The sequence below is a fragment of the Microtus pennsylvanicus genome, chromosome 3, assembly GCF_037038515.1.
Source record: "Microtus pennsylvanicus isolate mMicPen1 chromosome 3, mMicPen1.hap1, whole genome shotgun sequence".
Classification (NCBI taxonomy): Eukaryota; Metazoa; Chordata; class Mammalia; order Rodentia; family Cricetidae; genus Microtus; species Microtus pennsylvanicus.
In genome coordinates, this window is record NC_134581.1 from 138,880,757 (window position 1) to 138,904,081 (window position 23,325).

A 23,325-nucleotide genomic window follows, 5' to 3' on the forward strand; every position below is an offset into this window, starting at 1 on the left:
ACATGAAGATTTGAACCTCTTGGTTTGCATGGTTTTGTAGGTTTTCTGGGTCGACAGAATAGCAAGCCTTTTCCATAGGTTGCTCTAGGCGCCTGCAGGAAGTGATAATGTGGTGTGAAGCCCTCTTAGGTGCATCCTGTGCTCCCTAGGGATCCCCTTGAAATCCTCAAGACATCTTTATGTGCTGGGGGTCAGTGCCACCTCCTTATGAGCCACACAGAGGGACTAAGGGCAGGACAGAGACAGACTAGGAACTATGGTAGTCTGGCTGAGAGCCTGTGCTTTTCAACACCCAGTCTCCTGACTTCTGAGAAGGGCAGGGTTCCTCTGAGAACAGCACATGGACAGGTGAGGAGGTTGAGCTATGGCCTCAGGGGTTATGCTCCCCCTGGTGCTGCAGGACTGAGTTCCAAGTCTAAGTAGGGTTGATTTGGGTCCTTCCCCAGGGCCAGGAATATGTATTCACAGGTCAAACACTGTTTTTTTGTGCCCATAGACACTGAACTTGTTCGACTGCTGGCATCTGTGTGCATGCAAGTGAACAAGGACCGAGGCCGGCCCAGCCACCGGCCCCCGCTGCCCCACTCAAAGGCCAGGCAACCCTGGAGCATCCCCATGCTGCCGGATGACAAGGGAGGCCTGAAGGTTGGTCTTCCTCTTTGAAAGGGCTAGGGAAGAATTTGGCGAGCTGTGTGATATTTAAGGAAGGGTGCTGTGGTGGATTGGCAGTGCCTGCCTGGGACCTAGGAAGGGGGAAGCTGTATGGAGTAGGACCCTTGTCCCTGGGCCTGTTCTTTTGTCCCTTCAGCTCCTTCCGTCTCTTTCCTCCCACACAGTCCTGGTGGAGCCGGATGTCCAATAGGTTCCGAAAGCTGAAACTTATGCAGACCCTGCCACGTGGCCTGGCTGCCAACCAACCTTTGCCTTTCTCTGATGAACCTGAGCTGGCACTGGACTCGACCATGCGGGCGCCCCCCCAGGACAGGACTAGCCACCCTGGGCCACCGGAAGCAGCCCATGCAACCAAAGACAGTGGTGAGAAGGGCCGCACCTGGGGTAGTTGTCAGCAGAGGCACCAAGGCCCAGGTCCCACCCCCGAACTGCTGACCATAAGATGGTGTGGGGATGAGACACAGGAGCGGTGGCCTGTCTGGAAGACACTAGAAGCAGATAGACACCATGTGGGATGTAATAAAGTGGGGAGCAGTAACCAGCACTGGAGCCCTGTGTTCTGGTTCTTCACGCCCCGCTAAGAGACCAGAGGCCAGGCACTGCCTCTCTTGCCTTTGACACTTGCTGCCTGCACAGTGTGATTGGCTGTGGTGCTATGCATTGAAATACAATGAGTCTCTGCAGTGAGCTACTGAGCTACACAGCGCCAAGGGCATTCAACAGACTGCACAACCTCACCAGGTTGTCGAAGGATATTTCCACACTGGAAAAAAAATGGACTGGATAAGCTCCCTCTGGCAGTCAGATTCCATCCTGGGTTGACTCCATTGGCACCTCTGTTAGAGACAGACCATTGAGTGGGCATGTCGCTGCCTGACCCAGTATGGCAGCGGCTTCTGGAGAGGCTGAAAACATCCTCTGAAATGCCTTTAAATGCCTTCCATCTGTTAGATATTGAACACCAATTGCTATTAAATATTTAAGCCCCCAGGGGAGCTGGATTTCCAGGACGTGGGGCCCCCAGTGCCACTCTGCAGGCTGTGGTCACGGGGAGGGGCATTTCAGGAAGCTTCTGTTTGTTTTACAGGTCCTGGGAGCCCGAGAAGAGAGAAGGAAGATGTGTTACTGACTACCATGGTGAGTGGGGTACCCAGAGAGGCCTGTGGTCCCTTAGTGGGGAGAGACGGACAAGAGTAGGCGTTCCTGTGCTGGTTACTGCTGCCCCTCTATTAGCACTCGGCACGGTGGCTGCCAGTCCCTAGCTGGCTGATAGGAGGAGGGGTGTGAGCGTTTGCCCCCATGGCATCCACAGGTAGATGGATGATCAGAATGGGCACCAATGAATGAAGACTGGCTCCTATAGGGGTCAGAACAGATGCCAGTCCTGAACTTTGAACGAGACGTTATGAGCATTTGGGATCTCATGTAATCCAAGCTGGTCTGGCACTCACTGTGTAACCAAGGGTGGCTTAACTTCAGACACCCCCCAACACACACACCCTGCACCTCTATCTCCTGAGTTCTAGGATTAGGGGAATCCATCATGCCAAGTTACACAGTACCTGGGCCTTGTGTACTAGGGAAACACGCTTCCACTGGAAACACGTCCCCAGATCTTGATGACCAAGTCCAAGTCCTGTCCGTGTTATAGGGACTAGAGGGGACAGACTGATGGTCAGCATTTGTCAGGGAGACTCGCCATCCTGGTTAAATGGGCGAGCAGATGAAGGGTGTTTCTAGTCTAGGAAAGGCCTCAGTTTCCTGATCTATAAACTTAGAATTAGGCTAAGCTAAGAGTATAAAATAGTCACTGAGGTGATAATGGTGCAAATAAGACAGCAACTTATTCTGTGGAGCTGGGAACCCAAATTCCTCTATTCCCAGTTTGCAGTGCACGACTGTTACCAAGGCTACCTCACAGCCCAAGACGGCTTCCAGAGCTCTGGCCATTACAGCCTGTGTTAGACTTTCTACTGCTAAAACAGAATCTTCTCAGTACAAATTAAAAGGAAGAAAGATTTCAAGGGCTTGTAGCTCCAGGGGTTTCCGTCTGTGCTCTCGGTTCTGTGGCTGAAGCTGTGTGGTGACTCTGAACATCATGGTAAAGGAAAACCATTCAGCTTGTGACGTGAGGAAGAGGGTGTGGATCCCGCATGTCCCTTCTGCTCACATAGGCACAGCACACTGCAGAAGGCTGTCCCGTGAAGTCTGTTTCAGGTGGTCAGTCCCTATTAAACGCCAGTGATGCCCCTGCTGAAGAGATGTGGAAGGCAGATTCCTGCAGAAAAGCTGCACACTATAACTTGGGTGATTGTCACCACAGTGGTGGCTTTTAAATGAGATCGTTCCCCCCAGGAGGCTCAGCCTAGTGCTTGGCTCAGAATAAGCACTGTGTGACCTTGACTGTGTTACCTCTCCTGTCTTGCTGTTGTCTGGGCTAAAAGTCTCCAGGTTAGAGCTCCTTGGCACCAAGATCCCAATTCCAATTCTGGCCAGCAGGGGGAAGTATTGTCAAGGACAGGCAAACCTGAGTTACCTGCCTGCCAAGGGACAGGGCCAGAGCTGCAGAACACAGAGTGGTCCTGGCCCTTGTCCACCCTCTACCTGGCTACCAGGTGTAATTGATGGCACTCAGGATTATCAAGATCACACATCCAGAGTGAGTCATGGTGGCATTTTTTGGTTTTCATCCCTTGTGTATTTTTCCTAAGCCATTTTAGCATTTAAGATGGTGACATCATGTTATATTAATAACAGCAAATACTTCAGCACTTCCTAAATGTTCGTCTTTTTACTCAACCATCCCAGAGCCACCCAAGACTGGTGGTATTACAATTTCCACCTAATTTATTAACAATTTACCATGATCTTTTCCACGCCATTAGAACCTTGTTTAGCCGCATCATGTTTAACAGCCGTGTGACAGGACAGTCCATTACAGAATGACTTCACCCAGAGCAGACCCATGGGAGCTGGGGGGTGTGATGGTCTGTAGCTCTTTGTAATTCTAACAGCTCTGCTGAACATCCATGTACTGCTATCTCCTTCCCCATTATTCCTCAGGCAAAGACTGTGAAAGTCATTGGCTTCCAGAAGGGTTGCAGCAGCTTCACCCAAGGAATGGAAGTACCCATCTGTGGTGGGCTGCTGTCCTGAGTATCTAACCCAGTTCCCCTCAGGTAGAGGCCAGAGACGGTGACACCTGTTCACCGACTGGCAGAGAGACAGCTTAGCCAGTGAGGGAAGCCTGGGGGCCTGCCTTCAGCCTGGGCATTCTTCTGCCCCGCTGCTTGTTGGCACCAGAGGAGAATCAATGTGTGCACTCGGTGGCCCATGGTGGGTGGCTGCTGGTCCATGACTCTGCTGGCTCCAGGGTGGATGTGTGCAGCCACTGGTGTAAAGATGCCTGCCTGCCCTCCCCCAGGCAGGGCTGGCTGTGGGGTGTCTGTCCCCATAGAGGACACTCTACGTTCAGTCTGTTCTTAATTACCGTGAGCGTGGACATGGGAATGCAGATGTCCAGCCGTCAGAGCTATATGGGTTTATACCCACCCCAGCACATATTCACAGTGTGAAACTAAACTGTCAGTGCTGGAAGCATCGGCAGGGTGTGGCTGGGCTTGGATCCCTCGGCCTCTGCCCCTTATGCCTTCATTCCAGCCTGGCACATGCAGGTTCTGCAGCACTGCACCCTCCTCCTGCACCCCGGGGCTGCAGGCTTGCCTACATCCTGTCTGGTCTATATCTGGAATGTGCTTTGCTTCCCTGCACTAGGCTCATTGGGCTCAGTTCTCTGCCACTGCAGAGTGGCCCCCATCCCCTCTGCCCCCCACTCTAGCATCTCTTCATCTCTCTGATTCTCTGTCTCCTGTCCACGCCCTCATCTTGCTACAGTGCCCTGGTTACTGGGAGGAGGAAACTCCTGTTTCCAGTGGAGAAGTGGGCAGCGGTGCCATCATCTACAGTGCTGGAAAACTGGATCTTCCCCACCCAACCCTCCCGTGTGGGAGCTTCCTGGGCCCAGCTAATCCTGTCTCTTCTTTTTCAGCTACGGAATGGAGCTCCCTTCCCCCGGCTCCCCAGTGACAAGCTGAAGGCCGTCATCCCACCCTTCCTGCCCCCATCCAGCTTCGAGCTGTGGAGCTCGGACAGGTCCCGCACTTGTCACAACGGGAAAGCAGACCCCACAAAGACCGTGCTGCCCCCAAGAGCCAGCAGGGCCCACCCTGTGGGCTGCGTGAGTACAGACACCGTAAGTGCTCACAGAGATTCAGATGTGTGGCAAGCAGAGGGACCTCAGATTAGGATCCTAGGTCACAGCTGCTTTGTTCTTTAAAGTGAGCCATGTCCTTTAGTCTAGGTAAATCCTACCAAAAGAATTAAACACGTGGAAGGTTAAAATGCTGCAAGGGTTGTGTCTGGAACCTCTGTCTTCTCTGGGGAACACAGTTTGAAGATCTACACTAGCTTTCCAGCCTCTCTTCCAGCTGCTGAGGCAAGGGAAGTGACTTGGGAAGTGACTTTCTATCACTGTCCTGATGGGGGTGGGTCAAAAATCAGTTGTGGCTTCTAAGGAACTCTATAATGCTGCTCAGGGCTATGACCAAGAGCACATGCCAGAGGGCCACTGTGTGCACTCTCAGTGATTCTGTGCATGGAGACCCCTGTCTCTTTGCCCACAGTGCTCTCTAGCCTGGAGCTGCCCACCGTGGACCTTGTCAGCAGGACCAGGTGGTCTTTGGCTGTGTAGACTGTCTACACTGTGGTTGCAGAAAGTGAGTCAATTGTAGATGAGGATTTAGGACAGGCCCTGCTGCTTTGGTGACTGAGTGACTGCATATGCCTGGGACTTCCCCTGAATCTGTATGACAGGACTGTCCCAGGGCTGAGCACTCAGGTCCTAGGGTCCTAGTAGAGACAGGGATGCTGGTGTGTTGCGTGTGTGCAACAAGGTGGGACTGTCAATCAGCACATCCCCTAAGATCTCTTCCCATGGCTACCCTTTCTGGGAAATGCCCCCAACCCCAGGGGCCTGCATATCAACACTGATGCTGCATCCCCTCAGCACGGTGTTCACCGACTCCATGAAACACAGCCTACAAGGGGTGTCTGAGTACCCAGAAGATGAGTATGTGTTGTGGGGGCTGGGTGGGCAACCAGGAAGTCCTCCAGGAGCCCCCGGCAGAGGGAGAGCGCAGATGTGAGGCCTCCCTGCTCTGTCACCTTAGGCTGGATGTCTTCTTACCACGCTGTGTGTGCTGCAGTGTATGTGGGTAGGGCTGTGCCCCCGCTGACGCTTAGAGTGGCAATTCTGCCCAGTAACATAACACTTACGCAGACTCTTCAGGGCATACCCTGTCCTGTGGCTGCTGTATCTCCTCAGCCCCTGCCTCTGGGATCTCAGCTTCTTTGGTCAGAATTCCCTATGTTACAATGAGGCCTGAGATTATACTTAGGGAGTATCTGGGTGACCCAGGAAGGTTCCTGTTCTATTCTGTTCTGCTTTTGTTTATTTTTATCTTATGTTTAGGAGTGTTTCTAGTATGCCCAGGCCAGGACTGAGGACAAGCCATAGAGGAGGCAGGTCTGAGTGGCCAGCAGGCCATTGCGGATCAACAGAGTGGGTGGTTAGAGTGAGCTTGCACTCACAGTTTGTGGTCAGGCTCTGTGGATGTCCAGGGTGCTGGGGCAGGAACTGCGGCATGACAGCAGCCAAGCCTTTGAGACCAAAAGACGAGGTGTCATGATAAAGAGCGAGGGAGATGGCTGGTAGAGGGCCTGGAGGTGAAGGGACTTCCCAGCAGGCGAGGAAGTCTGTGCCACAGCGGGGAGCAGGTCCTCCTGGAGGGGACGTGGTCAGAACACTGGCACCTGGTGGAACTGGCCTCCTGGAGGGAGTCGGAGGATGTGTTTCAGGAGTTGTTTTAGTTGTAGGGGATGTTTCAGCAGCAGAGGTAGCATGGCAGAGGGAAGCTGGACCCAGATAGACCTGTCTTGGATATACTGTGACTTTCAGGGAGTGGGCTCCTTCACACTGCCTGGAGGGCACCGTAGCCGAGAATGAAGTCGAGTGGCCAGTGTTGGGCTCAGCCTGAGTTAATGGGTTGTTAGCAGTGGGAGAAAGCTCTTTCCATGGGGGAGGGACTCTGGTGGGCACAGCATGGATGCATGCACTACTCTTCTGTGCGGGAAGAAAGTCCTAACTGGTCCCACCTTGCATTTGCAGGCTGCTGGCAGGCCAGTGAAATTCCCCAGCATCTCCCGAAGCCCCACCTCCCCTGCCAACTCTGGGAGCTTCAACCATTCACCTCATTCCTCAGGAGGTGCCAGTGGCATTGGGGGCATGAGCAGACTGGGTGGGGAGCTGCATAACCGCTCAGGTGAGTAGCCACAGACCCGGGAGATGGCATGGTCCCTGGCCAGCACACCAACTGGCTCTGAGCTCCGTCTACACTCAACACCAGAAATGGCTGCACTCCAGCCCACTCCTTGGTGTGGCTGGAGAACTTTCAATGAACTAACAATTCAGGGTTGCTTTCACTCATTTTCCCGAGATGAAGCCGGATGGAGAAGGAAGAAGTCAAGTCCATAGTGTTTTTCGTACTTGTAAAAATGTTATAAGAAATGGGAAAACATGCCAAGGGCTTTCTGGGTGCAAACTTCTTGAAGGCTGAGCCTCAGGGGGCTTCTGTTCTACCATCCATCAAACAGACAAGGATACCCAAGTGCCGAGTGGGAAAGAGACGTACCCAGGCTTACCCAGCAAGCTGGAGGCAAGGAAGTGTCAAAGCAGGGGGTCCCAGAGTTCTAAGCCACAGCATACTTCCAAGTCCAAGTCCAACCAAAGACTTTAAGGACTAGCCAAAGCCAGCTCTTTGACAAGAACCCACCGTGGCAGGCCACTGCATAAGGCATATATGTATCTGGCAGAAAAAACACTCAAAGACCAGATGAGCCAAAAGACAAGAAAGGTGGGGGGTAGAGAACATAAGCTCACCCACAAGGGCTCACTCATCACCAACATTTTTGCTGTAACTTTGCAGTGTTTTATTTTGTACATATTATGAGTAATTATAGCCAGAATGGTTTATTGGACACTGTGCCAGGCACGATGCTGAGCCATTTAAATGGTCCCTGAACAATTCGTTTATGTTATCCTCTGCATATTACAGGTGAGGGAGCCGGGGTTCCAGTGACCCACCTGAGGCTATATACCTCTGAGGGAACCCAGGCTGTCTGCTGCAGAGTCCTGAGGACTGGGGGGGGGGATGTTGGGGGGTGTCTTCTGTGTCACCAGTGTTTCAGGTGGATGTGCGCATGTCTGCTGCTGCTCTTCGGTGCTCTCCACCCTGCATTCAGAGCTTGGTGTGGCCGCTGCATAGTGAACTCTGTCCTATAGTCCTGCTCATGCAAATACTCCCGACATTTAAAAAGAATTAATTTATTTTGTGGTGTGACTGTGTGTGTGTGTGTCTGTGTGTGTGCGCATGCTTGCACACGTGCCATAACAGGAGAGTGGGAGTCAGAGAATAGTTTACAGGAGTCTGCTCTCTCCTTCCACCCTATGGGTCCCAGGGATTTCCCTGAGGTCTTTAGGCTTGGCAGATGCCTCTAGCCTGTGAGTCATCTTGCTGGCCCCCAGGTGATACTTTCAGATCTATCCACTGATCTCTATAGTCTAAACTCCATAGCTGCGCCATCAGTTTACCTTTTAAAAAAGTTAGTGCAGTTAGTTTGTTGCCAGCAAGCTCTCTTCTATTACCCCCCACCTCTCCCTCTCCCTCTCCCTCTCTCTCTTTTTACCGTGAGGTCGGCAGTCACTAAGTTGCTCAGGCAGGCCTTGAACTTGCAGTCCTCCTTCTCAGTCCGCCCAGTAGCTTCAGTTCCAGGCCTGCACCACTAGACCCAGCTAGTCAGTCTGCCCTATGTTCCAGTGCTGCCAGGGGATCCTGGCAGGGAGTAACCAACAACAATGCTACATGAGCTCCTGTTGCCAGTGGCTTCCTGGGAACAGCCCCAGGAATTAAGTGTCTGTGTGTCCATCCCAACCCCTCTCCATGGAAGCTGAGGGGGAAAATGGCTATTAGGATGCCATTAGAAGCCAAGCTCTCAGAGTTCTGTGGGGTTAGGGATTTATTCATGCTGGCCCTGGGACGAGCAAAAGCAAGCTGGCTCTTACTCACCCTGCTTCTCACCATGACAGCGGCACCCTCCCCCACCCCAGCCCCTTTGAGCCCTGTGTAGAACTCTTCCCAGCCTGAGCCTTGAGCCAGCTCACAATCCACCATGAGGCAGGACGGACTCCTGCCCTGGTGCTCACTCTTGTCTCTGTCTCCTCAGGTGGCAGCGTAGACAGTGTCTTGTCCCAGATAGCTGCTCAGAGGAAAAAGGCAGCTGGATTGTCTGAGCAGAAGCCCAGCCAGCGGTCCAGTCCCGTGGGGCCAGCACCAGGTTCCAGCCCGCCTGAGCTTCCAGCCTCCCTCGTGGGCAGTGGTGGTGGCTCTTCCAGTGGAACTTCCAGCAGCAAGGTGCTTGTTCTCCTGTGACCCACATGTGGAACTGGGGTGTGGGATCGGAGGGAGCCTCCGGGTACTGCTGTCGTGGCCACTCCTAAGCTTCCTACAGAGGTCTGAATCTGCCCCCTGCAGGCCTGTGTTCACCTCACCTCTTCTTCAGTGGGGATAGGGGTGAGCCTTGCACACACTGTTCACTGTTGAGCAGAGGGTCAACAGGATGGGCACAGCCTGCTACACTAACCCCCAACTCACTGAGCTACATCCCAGCTCTTAGGTTCGCGTCTCAGCATAAATGTCTGTTTTTGCCCAGCTGTTACTGGCTCCACAACTTTCCCTTATCCCAAGTCTCTCTCAGAAAATCCTCAACATTTAAGTTCCTTTTATAATTTGGTTCCAGAAGTTTCTCCCTAACACATGAACTTATTTCTGTTATGTTCAGAATTATTTATGTGAAGGACCTGTATAATTACATTTATTTTAGAGTTCAGCTATAGACCAAAAAGTTCCTCCTGATATTTTGATGCATTTTCTTTATCAGACACAGAAAGTTACGTAACTAGTGTATTTCTCTTTTCGCATTTTCTACTTGGCTACTCACAGCTATGCATCAAAATAAGTCTACTAGCTGAGGGCTTTTGGGATAGTTTTCTCCTTTGTTGTCTAAATGTTTTCTTCTGTCCTGATGGTTTTATTAACAGTGTTAGGTGTCACTTAGCTTTCTGTCGTTGCTGTTGGAAATAGGCATGTAAGCTATTAACTGTTACCTCACGTGTTCATATCTGTCAACTCTAACAACATACAAGTATGTTCTGATGAAAAGAAATCAGCTGTCATAAGTGTTTTGTTTTAACTTTTCAGTCACTTGAGGGTTTTCTAGGAATCTTCCTGTTTCTGATGCGTAGCTCGGCTCTGCTGAACTTCTGCCCCCCTCCTGTAAGCGTGCCAAGGTCTGTCTTATGTGATCTGGCTTGGTGAGAGTCCCATAGCCACTTAAGAAGATGTGTATTCTCTTGCTGTCTCTGTGAATATCCCTGGTGTGGTTGGCTGGTAGGTAGTGTGGTTCATGTGCTCTGTATCCTGATTCCCTGACTCCATCAACTCCCCCAGAGGAGTGGTAACATCTGTAATTACAACAGGGGGGTCAGTTATTTTCTTTTTAGATCTATTGTTTTCTGCCTCGCTTACTTTAAAGTTCTACATACATTTATTTGGGACTGTTTTGGTTTTTGTTTTTGAGGCAGGAATTCACTCTGTAGACCAGACTGACCTCAAACCACGCGCTTCCCTGATGGGGAACTAGGATGCTGTCACACTGAGGGTGCTCACAGCTGACAACCTGTACCATGGGGGAAGAAAAAGCGACAGAGTAGAAAGGAAGAAATCAAACTCCTGCCCTTATGCAGTGTGCCTGACCATATATGAAACTATAAGGAATCTCTGTAGATGTCCAGGGCTAATAAACTAGTTTAGCAAGCTCAGAATAGGAGGCCAAGGCTGGGCTGCAGTCCAAAGAATACAAGAGTACTGCAGTTCATAGAATAAAGGGGTAATACATGAGGTCAGTTGAATTTCTTTATACTAACAGTAAACAATTAGAATATTATAAAAAAAACGCTCAATTTATTTTGTGGGTATGAGCTTTTTGTGTGCATCTGTGTATCTGTAACATGTGTGTTTACAGGTGCCCACAGAAATCAGAAAAGGATTTGGATACCCTGGAACTGGAGTTACCAATGGGTCTGAGCTGCTATGTGGGTGCTGGGAACTAAACCTGGGTCCTCTGTGCAAGAGCAACAAGTGCTCTTAACCACTGAGCCATCTCTCCAGCCCCAACAATTAGACTTTTTAATTTGACATTTTATAAGTGTAATTTACATAAGATTATATGAAAATGAAATGTGTTTAAATTTAGTAAAATGTGTAGAATCTGTAGGTTGAAAACTGTGGAGCAGCGGTAAATCTAAGGGGCTTAACTCCATGAGAAGATGGGAGGCTCAGTAGTGTTTAGGTACAAACCCTACCCCTCGTGGCACCCAAGCCCAGGCTTCCTGGTCTTGTTGCTGCTCTGCATCTCTCAGTCCCAGCTAGATGTACTGTTGAGTAGGTACCACTGTGTTCCAAGATACAGCATCCATTCTCATCCTCTCCAGCTACCGGTTATGGCTTCAATCTTTGTTTTATGCTCTGCGCAGAAACTGGACCCCAGCAAACGGCCTCCATCTGGAACGTCTGCTGCCTCTAAAAGCACGTCCCCTACCCTCACGCCCTCGCCCTCTCCCAAAGGCCAAGCTGCAGAATCCTCCGTGTCCTCCTCATCCTCCCATCGGCAGTCCAAGAGCAGTGGGGGCTCCAGCAGCGGCACCATCACAGACGAGGGTGAGTTCCCAGAGGTCCCAGTCCACACCTGTTCCTCCACCGCGGTGGCCTCGCAGCACAGAACCATGCGGTACCTGCCAAGATCTTACATCTCTTCCCTTCCCTGGTTGTTAGTGCACTCAATGGGATTTGAGTGTAGGCTGTTGTGCTGATATACACAGACACCTGTAGAAGGCCCTTCCAAACCCAATTGCTCCATTTGTCTGCACTAGACAAGTCAGTATCCTACAGCTGCTAGTGGGTGGGGGAGGCTCTATTCAAACCAGCTTAAGAAAAACACTTTAATTGGTTCATCTGATGGAGCAACCTTCAGGTGAGTGTGGACCCAGGGGCTTTGGGAATGTTTTCTCCAGATCTCAGCAGACCTCAGTGGGCAGCTTCAAGCTTTTTTCATCTTCACCATCCAGCTGAAGGAGCAGTAAATACTCTATCAGTGGGTCCAGGCAAAACTTCAGGGGTTCAGGTCACAGAGACCTCCCCACCCGTGAATTCTCAGCATGCAGACACCACACTGATAGTCACTGCTGAGTGAGTGAAGAAGGAACCCATTCTCCATGACCTTCTTTGAACTCACTACCTCAGGACCTTTGCACCTGCTACTCACGCTTCCTGGATGCTGCCCAGTGCTCTGCCCTCAGATATCTGCATAGCTTGTTCCTTCATTTATTGTCAGATGTCTCTGTTCCCCCTCTGTCAAACAGCATCTTGTTCCTTGTCATCCATCCACCCTGTTCTCCTCCCTTCCTGCCTTGGCTGTCAGCCTGTGTGTTCTCTGTTTGGTGTTTCTAGTCCAATAAGTCCCTCCTGAGCATGACCTTGATTTCTTCTAGTCCCAGACACTGCTCTGGGCCCTCTCCTTGCCCGACCTTGTCTGGTGCCCACCTTCATACCCTGATCTAAATCGTGGCTCTGCCACCCCTGCTCTGGGGAGGTCATGGGCTCCATGCATGTGAGCCCCCTCCCCCCAACTCATCTGCTGCACCTGCCTACTCTGGTGCCATTCTCACCCAGCTGAGGACTCTGGCCTCAGCCACAGCATTGAATGCATGCTCTGCACTGGCAGCTTCTATTCCCAGTAGCTAGAACTCCCCGCATCTGCTGTTGCCTGAAGCCCTGGGACCATCAGCCCAGGACACCCTGGTCTCCACAGACTGATCTTGGCTTTCTAGAGAGCTAGGGCCTGGAGAGAATAGCTGAGCATACCTACTAGCCACAGTCACCTGGGGTATAACCCCAAGATATCTTTCTGTGCTAGGGCTCCTTAGGGGCTCATACTAATATCCTAGAGAGGTGCAAGACCCACTCCTGCTATGTGTTACAGACTCCAAAATGAATGTGTGTGTGTGTGTGTGTGTGTGTGTGTGTGTGTGTGTGTTTAATCCCTATCTCTTTTTCACAAAGACGAGCTGACTGGAATACTTAAGAAGTTATCACTAGAGAAGTACCAGCCCATCTTTGAGGAGCAAGAGGTAAGGGTGTTGTTCTTGGGTGTCAACTAAGACTTACCATTAAAACAAAGACTTTGCACGTGTGGTTCCCTCCTGTCCACCTGCGACTATTGCATCTGAGTCCTTCCCAGTGGCATGGGGCCTGAGTTTGCCTTTGGGATAGAAGTCTGTAACCAGTCACTTTTCTGAATTGAAAGCAAGTTTGTTGTATGGGCTTCGCACAAGCCACATGTTAATCCGAGTTTGGGAAGTGTCTAGAAACATTGTCAAGGGTCATCTGAGTGCGCACCTACAAGCACTCAAAAACCACATTTCAAATGGGCGTGGTGACTCATGTCTGTCATCCCAGCACTCAGATCATTGAGGCAGGAGGATTGCTACAAGTCTCACGTCATCCTAGACTAAAGAGTGAGAGTATCTGGGGGATATAAAAGAGAGAGAAAGAGAGAGGGGGAGGGGACCTAGAGAGAGACATTGAGGCTGAATTCAGAGTGACGGCCACTGGGTATAGGCTTCCAAACAGGGAGTGAAAATGTCCCAAAGCTGGGGTGTAGTTCAGGTGTAGACTGCTCACCTAGCATCCTGAAGTCCTAGCTTCATCTCCCAGCACTGCACCTATCAGGTATGGTTGTGCACCCAACCCCAGCCTCCAGGAAGTGGAGGCAGGAAGTTCAAGTTCACCCTGGGATACTTGAGACCATTTCCCTGGAAGGATGGCCTGATGCCAGGTGTGCTAATCCAGATGCATACTTTAAGCACAGCTTGGTGAATTGTAGAGCAGGTGGGTTATATAGCAATCAAATTTTAAAGTTCACTGTATTTGCCCAATAAATCCCCCTGCAGGCCGCCAGCCCTGGGCTGTGGTCACTGGTGTAGGAGTCTGCTGCAGCTTGGCACATGACAGCTGTCTTGAGTACTGTCACTTATGATCCCCACCAAACCTGAGATGCAGGGAAAGCTCCAGACACAGATGTGTGTGCAGCCTTCTTCCTCGGTTTTCCTCCTGTCCTGTCTTGTCTGTCTCCTTGGTCTTTGGGACTCCCACAGAGGTTTCCTCGTTTCCAAGAGCCGTCTCCTGATTTCCGGCTGCTGCCTGCTCTGCTTTGCCGTGTCCATAGACTCTGTCTCAGAATGTACCTCGCTTCTGATTCATGAGGTGTGTGACCCTCACCCAGCCACCACACCCACACTCTGTGTGCAGGGTCCGGGGCACAGGACTGGGTTTGTTGGGTATGGGAGCATGTTCCTGGCCCCTGGGTTTCAGGCTGCTGCTGTCCCACATGTGGGGTGGTGGGATGTCTTTACCTGGGCCACTTTGACTATCTCTCAGCCCCAATTTCCTGGAGCAGAAGTCTGTTAGCTTTTCTCCTATAGCAGGGCCATCTCTTCAGCTCCCAGGCGGGCCAGGAAGGCAGGCAGCATATCACCTGCACAGACAAGGGGCACATGGCCCTGCTGGTATCTCTGCCTCAGTCCCCTATGGCTCTTTCTCTCGTCTCCTGCCCCTGCTTATCTCTCACTCTGTCCTTCCCCAGTGCACGTCTCTTGTCCTGTGGAGGGGAGGGTGTGCTGACTGCTCCCATGCAGCCTGTTTGCTGCATACGGCCACATGGGGATTCCCTGCCTAGTGGCAGAATGTCGAGTCCTTCAGATCCCTGTCCCCAAGATGTCCCAGTCTTCCCACAGTGCCTCTGCTGGAAAGCCAAGGGCTAGGGCTGTGAACAGTTAGCTGTCTTTAAGAGTCAGACCGGACCTGGAAGTAGTGAGTCATAACGGGTTCAGGTTCATGTGCAGTAGGGGGAGTGTCCCACTGAGTGTCCCTTCTCTCCCCAGGTGGACATGGAAGCCTTCCTCACTCTCACCGACGGCGACCTGCAGGAGCTGGGTATTAAGACGGATGGTTCCCGGCAGCAGATTCTGGCCGCCATTTCCGAGTTGAATGCAGGCAAGGTACTGTGTTCTAGCATCCTACCCGCCTTGTTCAAACACCAAAGACCACCAGGATCGTCATGATGGTCCCTCTGTGTCTCCTCTGGCGGGTGACAGAGGTGTCCTACTTGTACACTTCTTATGACTGAGAGCCCACTACCTCCCCATGCAGCCTGTTCCTTCTGCGGATGCCTCTCCTGCAATTTACATACGTATTTCAGTATGTGGTTTCAACCATGAGGGATGGGTATTATGTTTGACAACCCTGGGATCAGACTAGCTGTGGGTGGGATCTCAGGACATGGCATTCCTTCCCTGTCCTGTCCATAGTATCAGGACTAGGGCTGTTGCATGCACTAAGGTTCCTAACAGAGCCTCCCAGCTGCCCTGTAGTGTCCCATGGTGGGACCCTACCTGCTGAGCTACTATCCTTGTACCACTTACAGATAAGGAAACCAAGGCCCAGAGAGGCGGAGAAGCAAATGGGACAGCTGGGATTTGAACCCGGGCTATTGGGTTTTAGTTCATGTTTAATCTGTATGTGTCTGTTGCTGCTTCTCACCTGGACAGTGGGGGAGGGGAGCTCTCCTAGGGCTGAGGAAACAGATACCTCTGCCTTTCCCCACATCAAAATTGGGGGCTAGGGCTTTGTTGTGAGGATCCTATTGCATTCCCGAAGTTGTGCAAGTGAGAAACCTTCCCCATGAGCCAGGTAGGAACCCCTAGTCATACCTCAACTAGAGACAAGACCCCTGCGCTAGGGTCTCCCTTCAGCAGCCGTCACTGTGGGCGCTGGGAGCTTCTGACTCGGACTGACTCAGCCCGGTGATGAGGTAGTCGTTTCCCTCCAGAGCAGTCGGGGTTTTCCAAGTGTCCACTGAGCCTCGGCCTCAGTCAGTTGATGAACAGCCACAGATCTAATGGGACCTCTGTGTGTGCTTCTGTTCTGTCCACAGGGGCGTGAGAGGCAGATTCTACAGGAAACCATTCATAACTTCCACTCTTCCTTTGAGAGCAGCGCCAGCAACACCAGGGCCCCCGGCAACAGTCCCTGTACGTGAGCCTCTTTGCTGTGACCATCAGTGTGAGCGCCCTGAGCATCAACACCCCTGCACACAGCCGGGGCCCAAGCTACTGCCCCAAATTGCCACTTTACATATTGGCCCTTTCACTGGTCCCTCCACCAGAACAGCTCTGGTGATACTTGTCCTTTAGGTAGAGAGACTGAGGACTCCTATGGGTAGAGACTGAGTCTCTCCCAACATTCCATTAGTGTGCTCCTGGTTGGTAGTGGGGTTCATACAGTGACACGGGGACCCCTACTACCCCTGGTGACTTACCATTCTCAGGAGTTTTAAAGTCTTTGCTTCTGACAGACCCAGATTCTTCCTAAATGCCTTTGCTCATGCTTCAAAGGCCCTCAGTCATCACATGGCTCTACCTGGGTGCAGAGTAGGCTGGGAAATGTAGTTCCTGCAGTGGCTTAAGCAACACTACCCACAGATAGGGGAGAGAGGTGGAAGGTAAGCCCTGCCTGCTACATCTTGCTGCAAAACCTCCTCCTGTAGCTGGGGATGAGGCTTAGTTGGTAGAATGTTTGTCTAGCGTGAAGACCCAGGTTCAATTCCCAGCACCACATAAATGATGTGATGATATGAGCCTGTAATCTTAGCACTCATGGAGGTGAAGTCAGGAAGATCAGAAGTTCTAAGTATTCATTGGCTATGTGGTGAATTTTTGACCAGCCTTAGATACATGCAACCATTTGCTACAACAACAACTTCTAACTCATTCTTGGTAGTCCCGGTCATCCAGTCCTGGCCTTTCTTAGTGTCCCTACATACGCACATGGTTCTTCTGTGCTGCGTACATCACTACCGTATCTCTTCACTGCAGCTTCTGCACAGAAGCAGCAAATGTCAGGTTACAGGATGCTTTCCTCTGCTGGAAAGCCTGGAGACCCACTGTGTGGGTCCTCCTCCTTTGTGGCCTTTGCCTTCCCTATCTATAGGGTAGAGAGCTAGGGAAATGAGGTTCTGGGCCCCATGATGCCCTCCAGAGTCAGGTACAACTTTCTGCACATAGCTGGAGACTGAGGCACTGTCTCCGACTTTGGGGCTTCAATCCCAGCACTTGGGAGGCAGAGGCAGACATATCTCTGTGAATTTAAGGCCAGCCTGGTCTGCAGAACAAGTTCCAGAGCAGGCAGGCCTATACAGAGAAATCCTGTCTCGAAAAACGGGGGGGAGGAGGGGGAGCGCGAAAGGACTTTGGCTCAGAAGACTGTGAAATATAAACTTTGGGGTTTCTTTTCTACCTTATTAATGCTGTGACCCTCAAAAGTTAATTGGCCTGTGTATTCTCTACTGTATGATATTAAGGGTGAGACTGGCTTTTCAAATCCACTCTTTCTATTTTATACTGGGTGCTGGGCATAAGAGAGAAGCTGGAGATGTCTGGAGAATCTTGATGGGAAAACTGTGAGCAGGGAGTCCCAGTCTCAGGAACAGTAGGAAAGAGTAGGTTCTATGCTGTGGACTTTGGGTCAGGGCCAAGGCCGGCCACACAGCTGGCCAGAGATGTGGTAAGAGAGGCCTGTGTACCTCAAGCATTTGGTTTGCAGGAGGCGCCTAGCAGACAGTGGTTCTTCTATGAGCTGTGCTGGGCCATCTCTTATATGTCCCTCCATACTGGCTGTTAGAGGCTTTGGCCACCACATTGCCAGAGCCTCATGTTTTCCTCTGATGACCCCATGGATCCAGTGGGTGTCTTGTTCCTCACATCCCCTGCTCACTAAAACTGTTAGTAGATAGGAAGGCTTCTGTCTACTAACTACCCTCAAAGGCCGTGGTTCTCAGCTTTCCGAATGTGACCCTTTAATATAGATCCATAAAATTATTTCTGTTGCTACTTCACAACTGTAATTTTCTACTGTGCGACCCACAGGTTGGGAACCACTGCTTTACGCAGACATGCTCACTAAGTTTGTGTTATGTGCCCAAGCTTCTTGGCATGGTCATCTGTCCTACGCACTGGTTAATGCCACACTGTAATGAGGAAGCAGACTCAGGAGGCAGAAAGCAGCCCTGAAGTAGCAGTGCTGAGTGCGTCAGAGTGGGTGGCCGACATGTCCAGGCCCTCCCCGTCCTGTCCACCTCTGGAGTTAGATGCAGTAGTGCTACTTGTCACGGATGACCAGTGTCCTCAGAGGTGACCTTGGCTGAGGTTCAAATTCCCAGCATTGAGGCTGAGGCTATGGGTGTGCTGCCTGCTATTACCCCATCTTGCATGCCTACATGATCAGGACGGCTCTCAGATGGGCACCTGTGAGACAGGTGCGCTAGAGCTGGCTTCTACAGGACAGGCCTCCTGGACCTCACCTGAGGGCTGGACAGCGGGGTTCGTGTGAGACAGACAGGCTCTGGGCTATGCCATTCTTACCCTTACTGCACTCAGATGGTTCTGAGCCCCTTCCTCCCATGCAGCATGCTGATTGGCAAGAGTCCTGGTATCCTTTCTGAGCCGTCACCATCTCTTCTGGGGACCCTTCTCTGCTCATGGTTGTTCCCAGCCCTCCAAATGACTTCCAGTAATTCCCAGAATGCACTCTGTGGAACACTAGTCCCACAAGATGTTAGGTTTTGACTGGAGGGTTTGTGGAAGTTGGGTCAGGTTCTCTCTCAGAAAGGTCTGGCAAACACTAGTCAAAGCCAAAGATATGAGATTGCCCTTGCAGTGAGGCACCTCCGTACCTTCATTGTGCTGGGCCACTTCATGGGCTACAGAGCTGGTGCCACTTCTCATGGTGGCTTTTAAGGTGTTCTTGCGAGACCAGGGTCCCTTGAACACCTGAGAAAGCCCTGATTCATCTGGAACAGTGACAGCTGCAAGCTACTAGGAGCACTCAGTCTGAGCCAGGCTGGAGTCCTCAGGAATCACCACCTCTGTTCTCAGTAGCCATGCAGGGGTGGCCTGCTTGTCTGCTTGGCCACCTTGACTCAGCTGGCAGGAACCCTGCTCAGTGGGCTTCCTGTCCACTGCACAGTGGGGGGCGTTCTGCCCAGCATCCTGCTGGAATGTTCTGGCCACCTCTTTCTAACCCACACCATTCCAAGAAGGCCGGCAGAATTTGTAAGAACAAAGTTTCCTTTTTTATCCTTTTGTCCTTGGGACATTGAGCATCTGCCCCACACCAGACCCACTTGGCTCTGAGAACACAGAAAGACTCACTATGGCCCCTGACCAGCCAGCCAGTGGGAGCCATGTAGGAATGTGTGATAACATGTATGGTGAGCCAAGCACTCAGTCATTAGTGAGATCCCTGGCTCCACCTGGGTGGTCCTTAGGGCAGGTGTGGACATGGCACAGTTGGGGATGGGGGGATAGGTAAGTGGCAGCAGCTACCCTCATTGGATTATGTCCAGGGAGTATGTCCGCTATGTCACTGTCACCTGACGTCCCTTTTTGAAGTGAGCAGAAGCACTAGAAAGAAACCGCGCGTGGGGTGGGCCGTGGGCCCAGCCCTAGCTTAGCCACTGTTCCCCAAGCAATGCACAGGACGCTGCTTCATCTCCCAAACCTCAGTTTTCCTTTTGACATTACCAGGGAACAGCTGTCCCAAGGTGCCAAAATCAGATGGAGGCCAGAAAGCCCCTTTTGCCCTGGAGCTGTATAGATGGTAGGAATCTCAAAAATGGTTTCATGTTTTAAATCTGTTCCTTCCCCTTCTCCCTCTTTCTTCCATCTGTCCATCTACAACGATGTAAGCCATGGCCGCATGGGTAAAGGCAGAAGAAGCAGTGTCTAGCAAGAGGTAGCTGCAGCTGTGCAAGAGGGAGCTGTGGTTGTGATGGCTCTGCTGGCATCGGAGCCCTGGGATATTGAGGGTTGAGCAGAGAATCGTCACCCTTCTCTTGCCTGGATTATTTCTTCACTGGAACGCACAGCAAGTGGACAGAAGACTGGCTGATGCAGTGTGCAAGGGCCGGGGATGCCCCTCTCTTGCTAATGCTTTGGAGAAGCTAAGATGGAGTCCAGATGGCTGCAGATGTAAACCCTAACCTCTACATGCAAGTAGGTGCTACCCTTCAAGGCCTGGGACCCTCCCAGGAAAGATGCTACACACAGGTGAAGCCCTGCAGAAGGTGTGGTGCAGCACCCCACTCTGACTGTCCTTGTTCGTTTTAAGCAATCACCAGCGGGTCCTGTTCAACATGTGAGGACACGTAATGCTGCCCCTAAGACCCTGGGGCCAAATTCTGCAGGCTGCTATGGAGAGACAGCCGAGACACTTGCGAGTGTCACACTTTCCAGGTGCTTCCAGCAGATTGGCCGGGCTCTGCCTGCTCTTGGGGCACTGCTCTCCAGGAGCAGACTTGGACACACGTGTGGTTGCAGCCCAGTGGGAGCACACATGGACAGTGAGGTGAAGGTGCAGGAGGGCGCCGTGGATGAAGAGCCACACATGAGAGCACCAAGCCCACTTCACTGTCTTCAGCTCCTCCAGGGCACCTCAGAGCAGGGTCCTGCTTCCCACGGGAGCCCCCCCCCAGACCAATAGACACAGGCATCTTCATCAGGATACCCGGGTGGCAGGGCTGGGGTGTGACTTTGTCCCAAGCCACACGAGGGTGTCTACACCCAATGGTCAGAGCTGGCGGTGCCATTTTGTTTCAGCTCTTCGGTTGGTTCTCATTTTCTTCACTTCAGACATACATTATTTCCACATAAAGACTTGATTCTTGGAAAGACTTTTGCTTGCCAAATTGCATATATTAAAAATGGGGAATGTGTCTACTGTCGTTGTGCTCTTCAGGGCACAGCATACAGTGGGGGTCCCTCCTATGCCCCTGTAACATGCTGCAGGGTGTTTCTGTGTCCCGCCTTACTCCATCTCCACAGTAACCCTTTGAGGCAGCTGGAACCTTTAATTCAGTTTGGGGACTGTACACACTGATAGTAACCGGCTTTGTGAAGGTCAAACCCAGCTAATGAGGGACACTCGTTTGAATGCAGGTCTCACCTCTGAGTCCGTCTTCCTGCTGTCTGGCTGCCTGTCAGCAATGAGTAACCCAGCCAGCAACCAAACAAATGATACTTTGTCATTTCCTCCTTGGAGTTTGTTTACAGTGGGGAGGGGGTACAAAATGCTATAAATAGCTTGGAAGGCTCTCCTTGTTTCTGTAAAGAACTGTGCCTCAGCCACCTGGAGCACAGGCAAACAGAAGGTCTGGTGTCTAGGTGTGTGGAGACGGGGGAGCCTATGGACAGGCCAATTCCGCATGAGGAAGAACACTCGGAGACCAGCGCTGCCAGGAGGGAGCTTCCCCCAGAGGGGCACAGAGCTAGCTAGAGTGGAATTCAGAGTAGTGAAGAATGGACTGGCAGGTGTCAGTAGTAGGTAGAAGTGACAGGAATGGGTGCCCAATCGCAAGTTACCCTGACACCAGGTCATCACAGTGGACATGAGAGCCTTGACCCTAATGAGTTCCCCCTGCATTGGGAAGAGGCACAGTGATGGTAGCTTGAGTTTTACTTCTGAAATCCACATCTCAAAAGAAACACTCTCCTGGGGCCCTTTTAAGGTTTATTTCCCGCCCCTCCTCCCCCCATAACCATGAAAAAGTAGGAAGCAGGAGAGAGCTTTCAATAAGGAAAACATAGAATGTCCACCCAGCCAGGCTGGGGTGAAGCGCAGTGGTAGAGTGTGCAAGACCCTGGTATGGAGCCCAGAACCGGAAGGTGTAAGCACTGTATATCTAACCCAGAAGTTCCTCAGAACATTTCCAAAGGGATTGGAAATCATGTTCCAGCACAGACGCATGGAGGTGGCGGTGCCTGGGTCTTGGTTTCTTCTGTTGCTGCTGACCAAAGCGTATTGAGGAGGAAAGGGTTCATTTGGCTCGCTGTTCCACGTTACAGTCTACCGTGGCAAGGGAGTCCTGGAGGCTGGAGCTTGAGGGAGGTGGTTGTGTCTGTAGTCAGCGGAGCCAGGGACGTGTGCCCAGCTCTCCTTTTCGTTGTCCAAGGCCAAACTCATGAAACAGTGCCACCCACATTCAGTGTGTGGAACACGATTAATAAAAATTCAGAGACAGATACTGGGGTTCAACCCGAAGGTAAGAAAAGCAAAGCAGCCAGTCACTTGCTCTTAGCTCTGCCTCAGTCTGAAAATGATGATCCTGCCTCCGGGAAACCTCAGAGTGTGACTGAGACCAAGAGCTCTTCTCTAGCTCTGGGATTAAGGGCGTGCACCACTACCGCCTGGTTTCTATGGCAAGCTAGTGTGGCTACTAGGATTAAAGGTGTGTGTCACCACTGCCTGGTTTGTAAGGTTGATCAGTACAGCTATTTTACTCTCTAATCTTTAGGCAAGCTTTATTTGTTAAAATACAAATGAAATACCACTACAAGTGTAGATCTTCGCACCTCAGGAACCTAAGAAAATGCCTCGCAAGCGTGCCCACAGGCCAACGTAATCTATAGGCCGTCTTTCCCCGAGACAGGTGATTGTAGATTCTGTCAAGTTGGCATTAACCATGACACCAGGTGTCCACCAATGTATGTGGTCTGCCTATAGGAAGGAATGTTACTCAGTTGGCACATGCCTTGAGCAGGATGCACCTGAGACTGGCCCTAAGGGAAAACCGAGACGAGAGACCACAGTGTCTCCACAGCAACAGATCCACAGAGATGGAAATCATGTCAGGGGTGGGTCAGGCTGGAGTGCGAGCAGAGAGTGACTGCTGACGGGAAGGGTTTTCCTTAGGGGCTGTGTGAGCACAGTGGCGTGGCTCTGCTGTTTTCTAGGCCTGGGCGGTGCCGGGCGAGCTCTGCTTGCAGCTTCAGATACCAGACATAGGAGACGGGAGGGGAGGCTGTGGGATGCTCATGGCCTGTTATCCAGTGGCCTTCCACCCTTCGAGTCAGTCTTGTTCACCTCTGCTGCCCTCTGAGAGATCAGTACCTGACCTGGGTTGCTTTCATAGACATGGGCCCACAGTTCAGAGGGGCCTAGATATACTGAAACTCCAGGCCAGTGTCCCCGAAGCCCAGCACAGCAGTGCTTCAGAATGGGCTAATCAACTCCCTTCCTGAGGTGAGACTGTCCCCTAGGGTAGAGTCACCACACTCTACTCCCTCTCTTTTCTCCAGTTCTCAGCTAATTGCAGCTCATTGGGCAGAGCAATTGTCTCTGCTCACCAGCAAATGGATGTGGGGCTCAGAGCTTGTCACATGCGTGGTCACCCACTCCTTCAGGATCTGCTCAGCCATTGTTCAGCCACTGAGGCCCCGCCTGAGGACTCCACAGCCCCTTGCCATGCACTGCGCCCCCGTGTCTGCGCTCTGCACGCTGGCACCCAGTTGGCGAGTTTTGGACAAGG

The 23,325-nt window shown here is 51.7% G+C and overlaps 1 protein-coding gene across 3 annotated transcripts in view; it reads left to right on the forward strand.

Annotated features, from left to right (window-relative positions):
- Anks6 (ankyrin repeat and sterile alpha motif domain containing 6) overlaps positions 1-20,860 on the forward strand; it is a 34,718-nt gene extending 13,858 nt beyond the window's left edge. Inside the window, exons 6-16 of one of the 3 annotated variants that reach the window (XR_012910078.1) lie at positions 497-645; positions 837-1,035; positions 1,760-1,809; positions 4,721-4,924; positions 6,899-7,052; positions 9,013-9,200; positions 11,381-11,564; positions 12,966-13,033; positions 14,060-14,168; positions 14,846-14,962; positions 15,898-15,912. Coding sequence is in view for 1 of the 3 variants with exons in the window: in XM_075967259.1 (XP_075823374.1) it covers positions 497-645; positions 837-1,035; positions 1,760-1,809; positions 4,721-4,924; positions 6,899-7,052; positions 9,013-9,200; positions 11,381-11,564; positions 12,966-13,033; positions 14,846-14,962; positions 15,898-15,994; positions 19,709-19,758 (1,460 nt within the window). In the remaining 2 variants the exon portion in view is untranslated. Of the gene's footprint in view, positions 1-496; positions 646-836; positions 1,036-1,759; positions 1,810-4,720; positions 4,925-6,898; positions 7,053-9,012; positions 9,201-11,380; positions 11,565-12,965; positions 13,034-13,855; positions 14,169-14,845; positions 14,963-15,897; positions 15,995-19,708 lie in introns of those variants that run through there. The other 2 variants (XM_075967259.1, XR_012910079.1) reach the window with 2 other exon arrangements.
- The last annotated feature ends 2,465 nt before the right edge of the window (positions 20,861-23,325 follow it).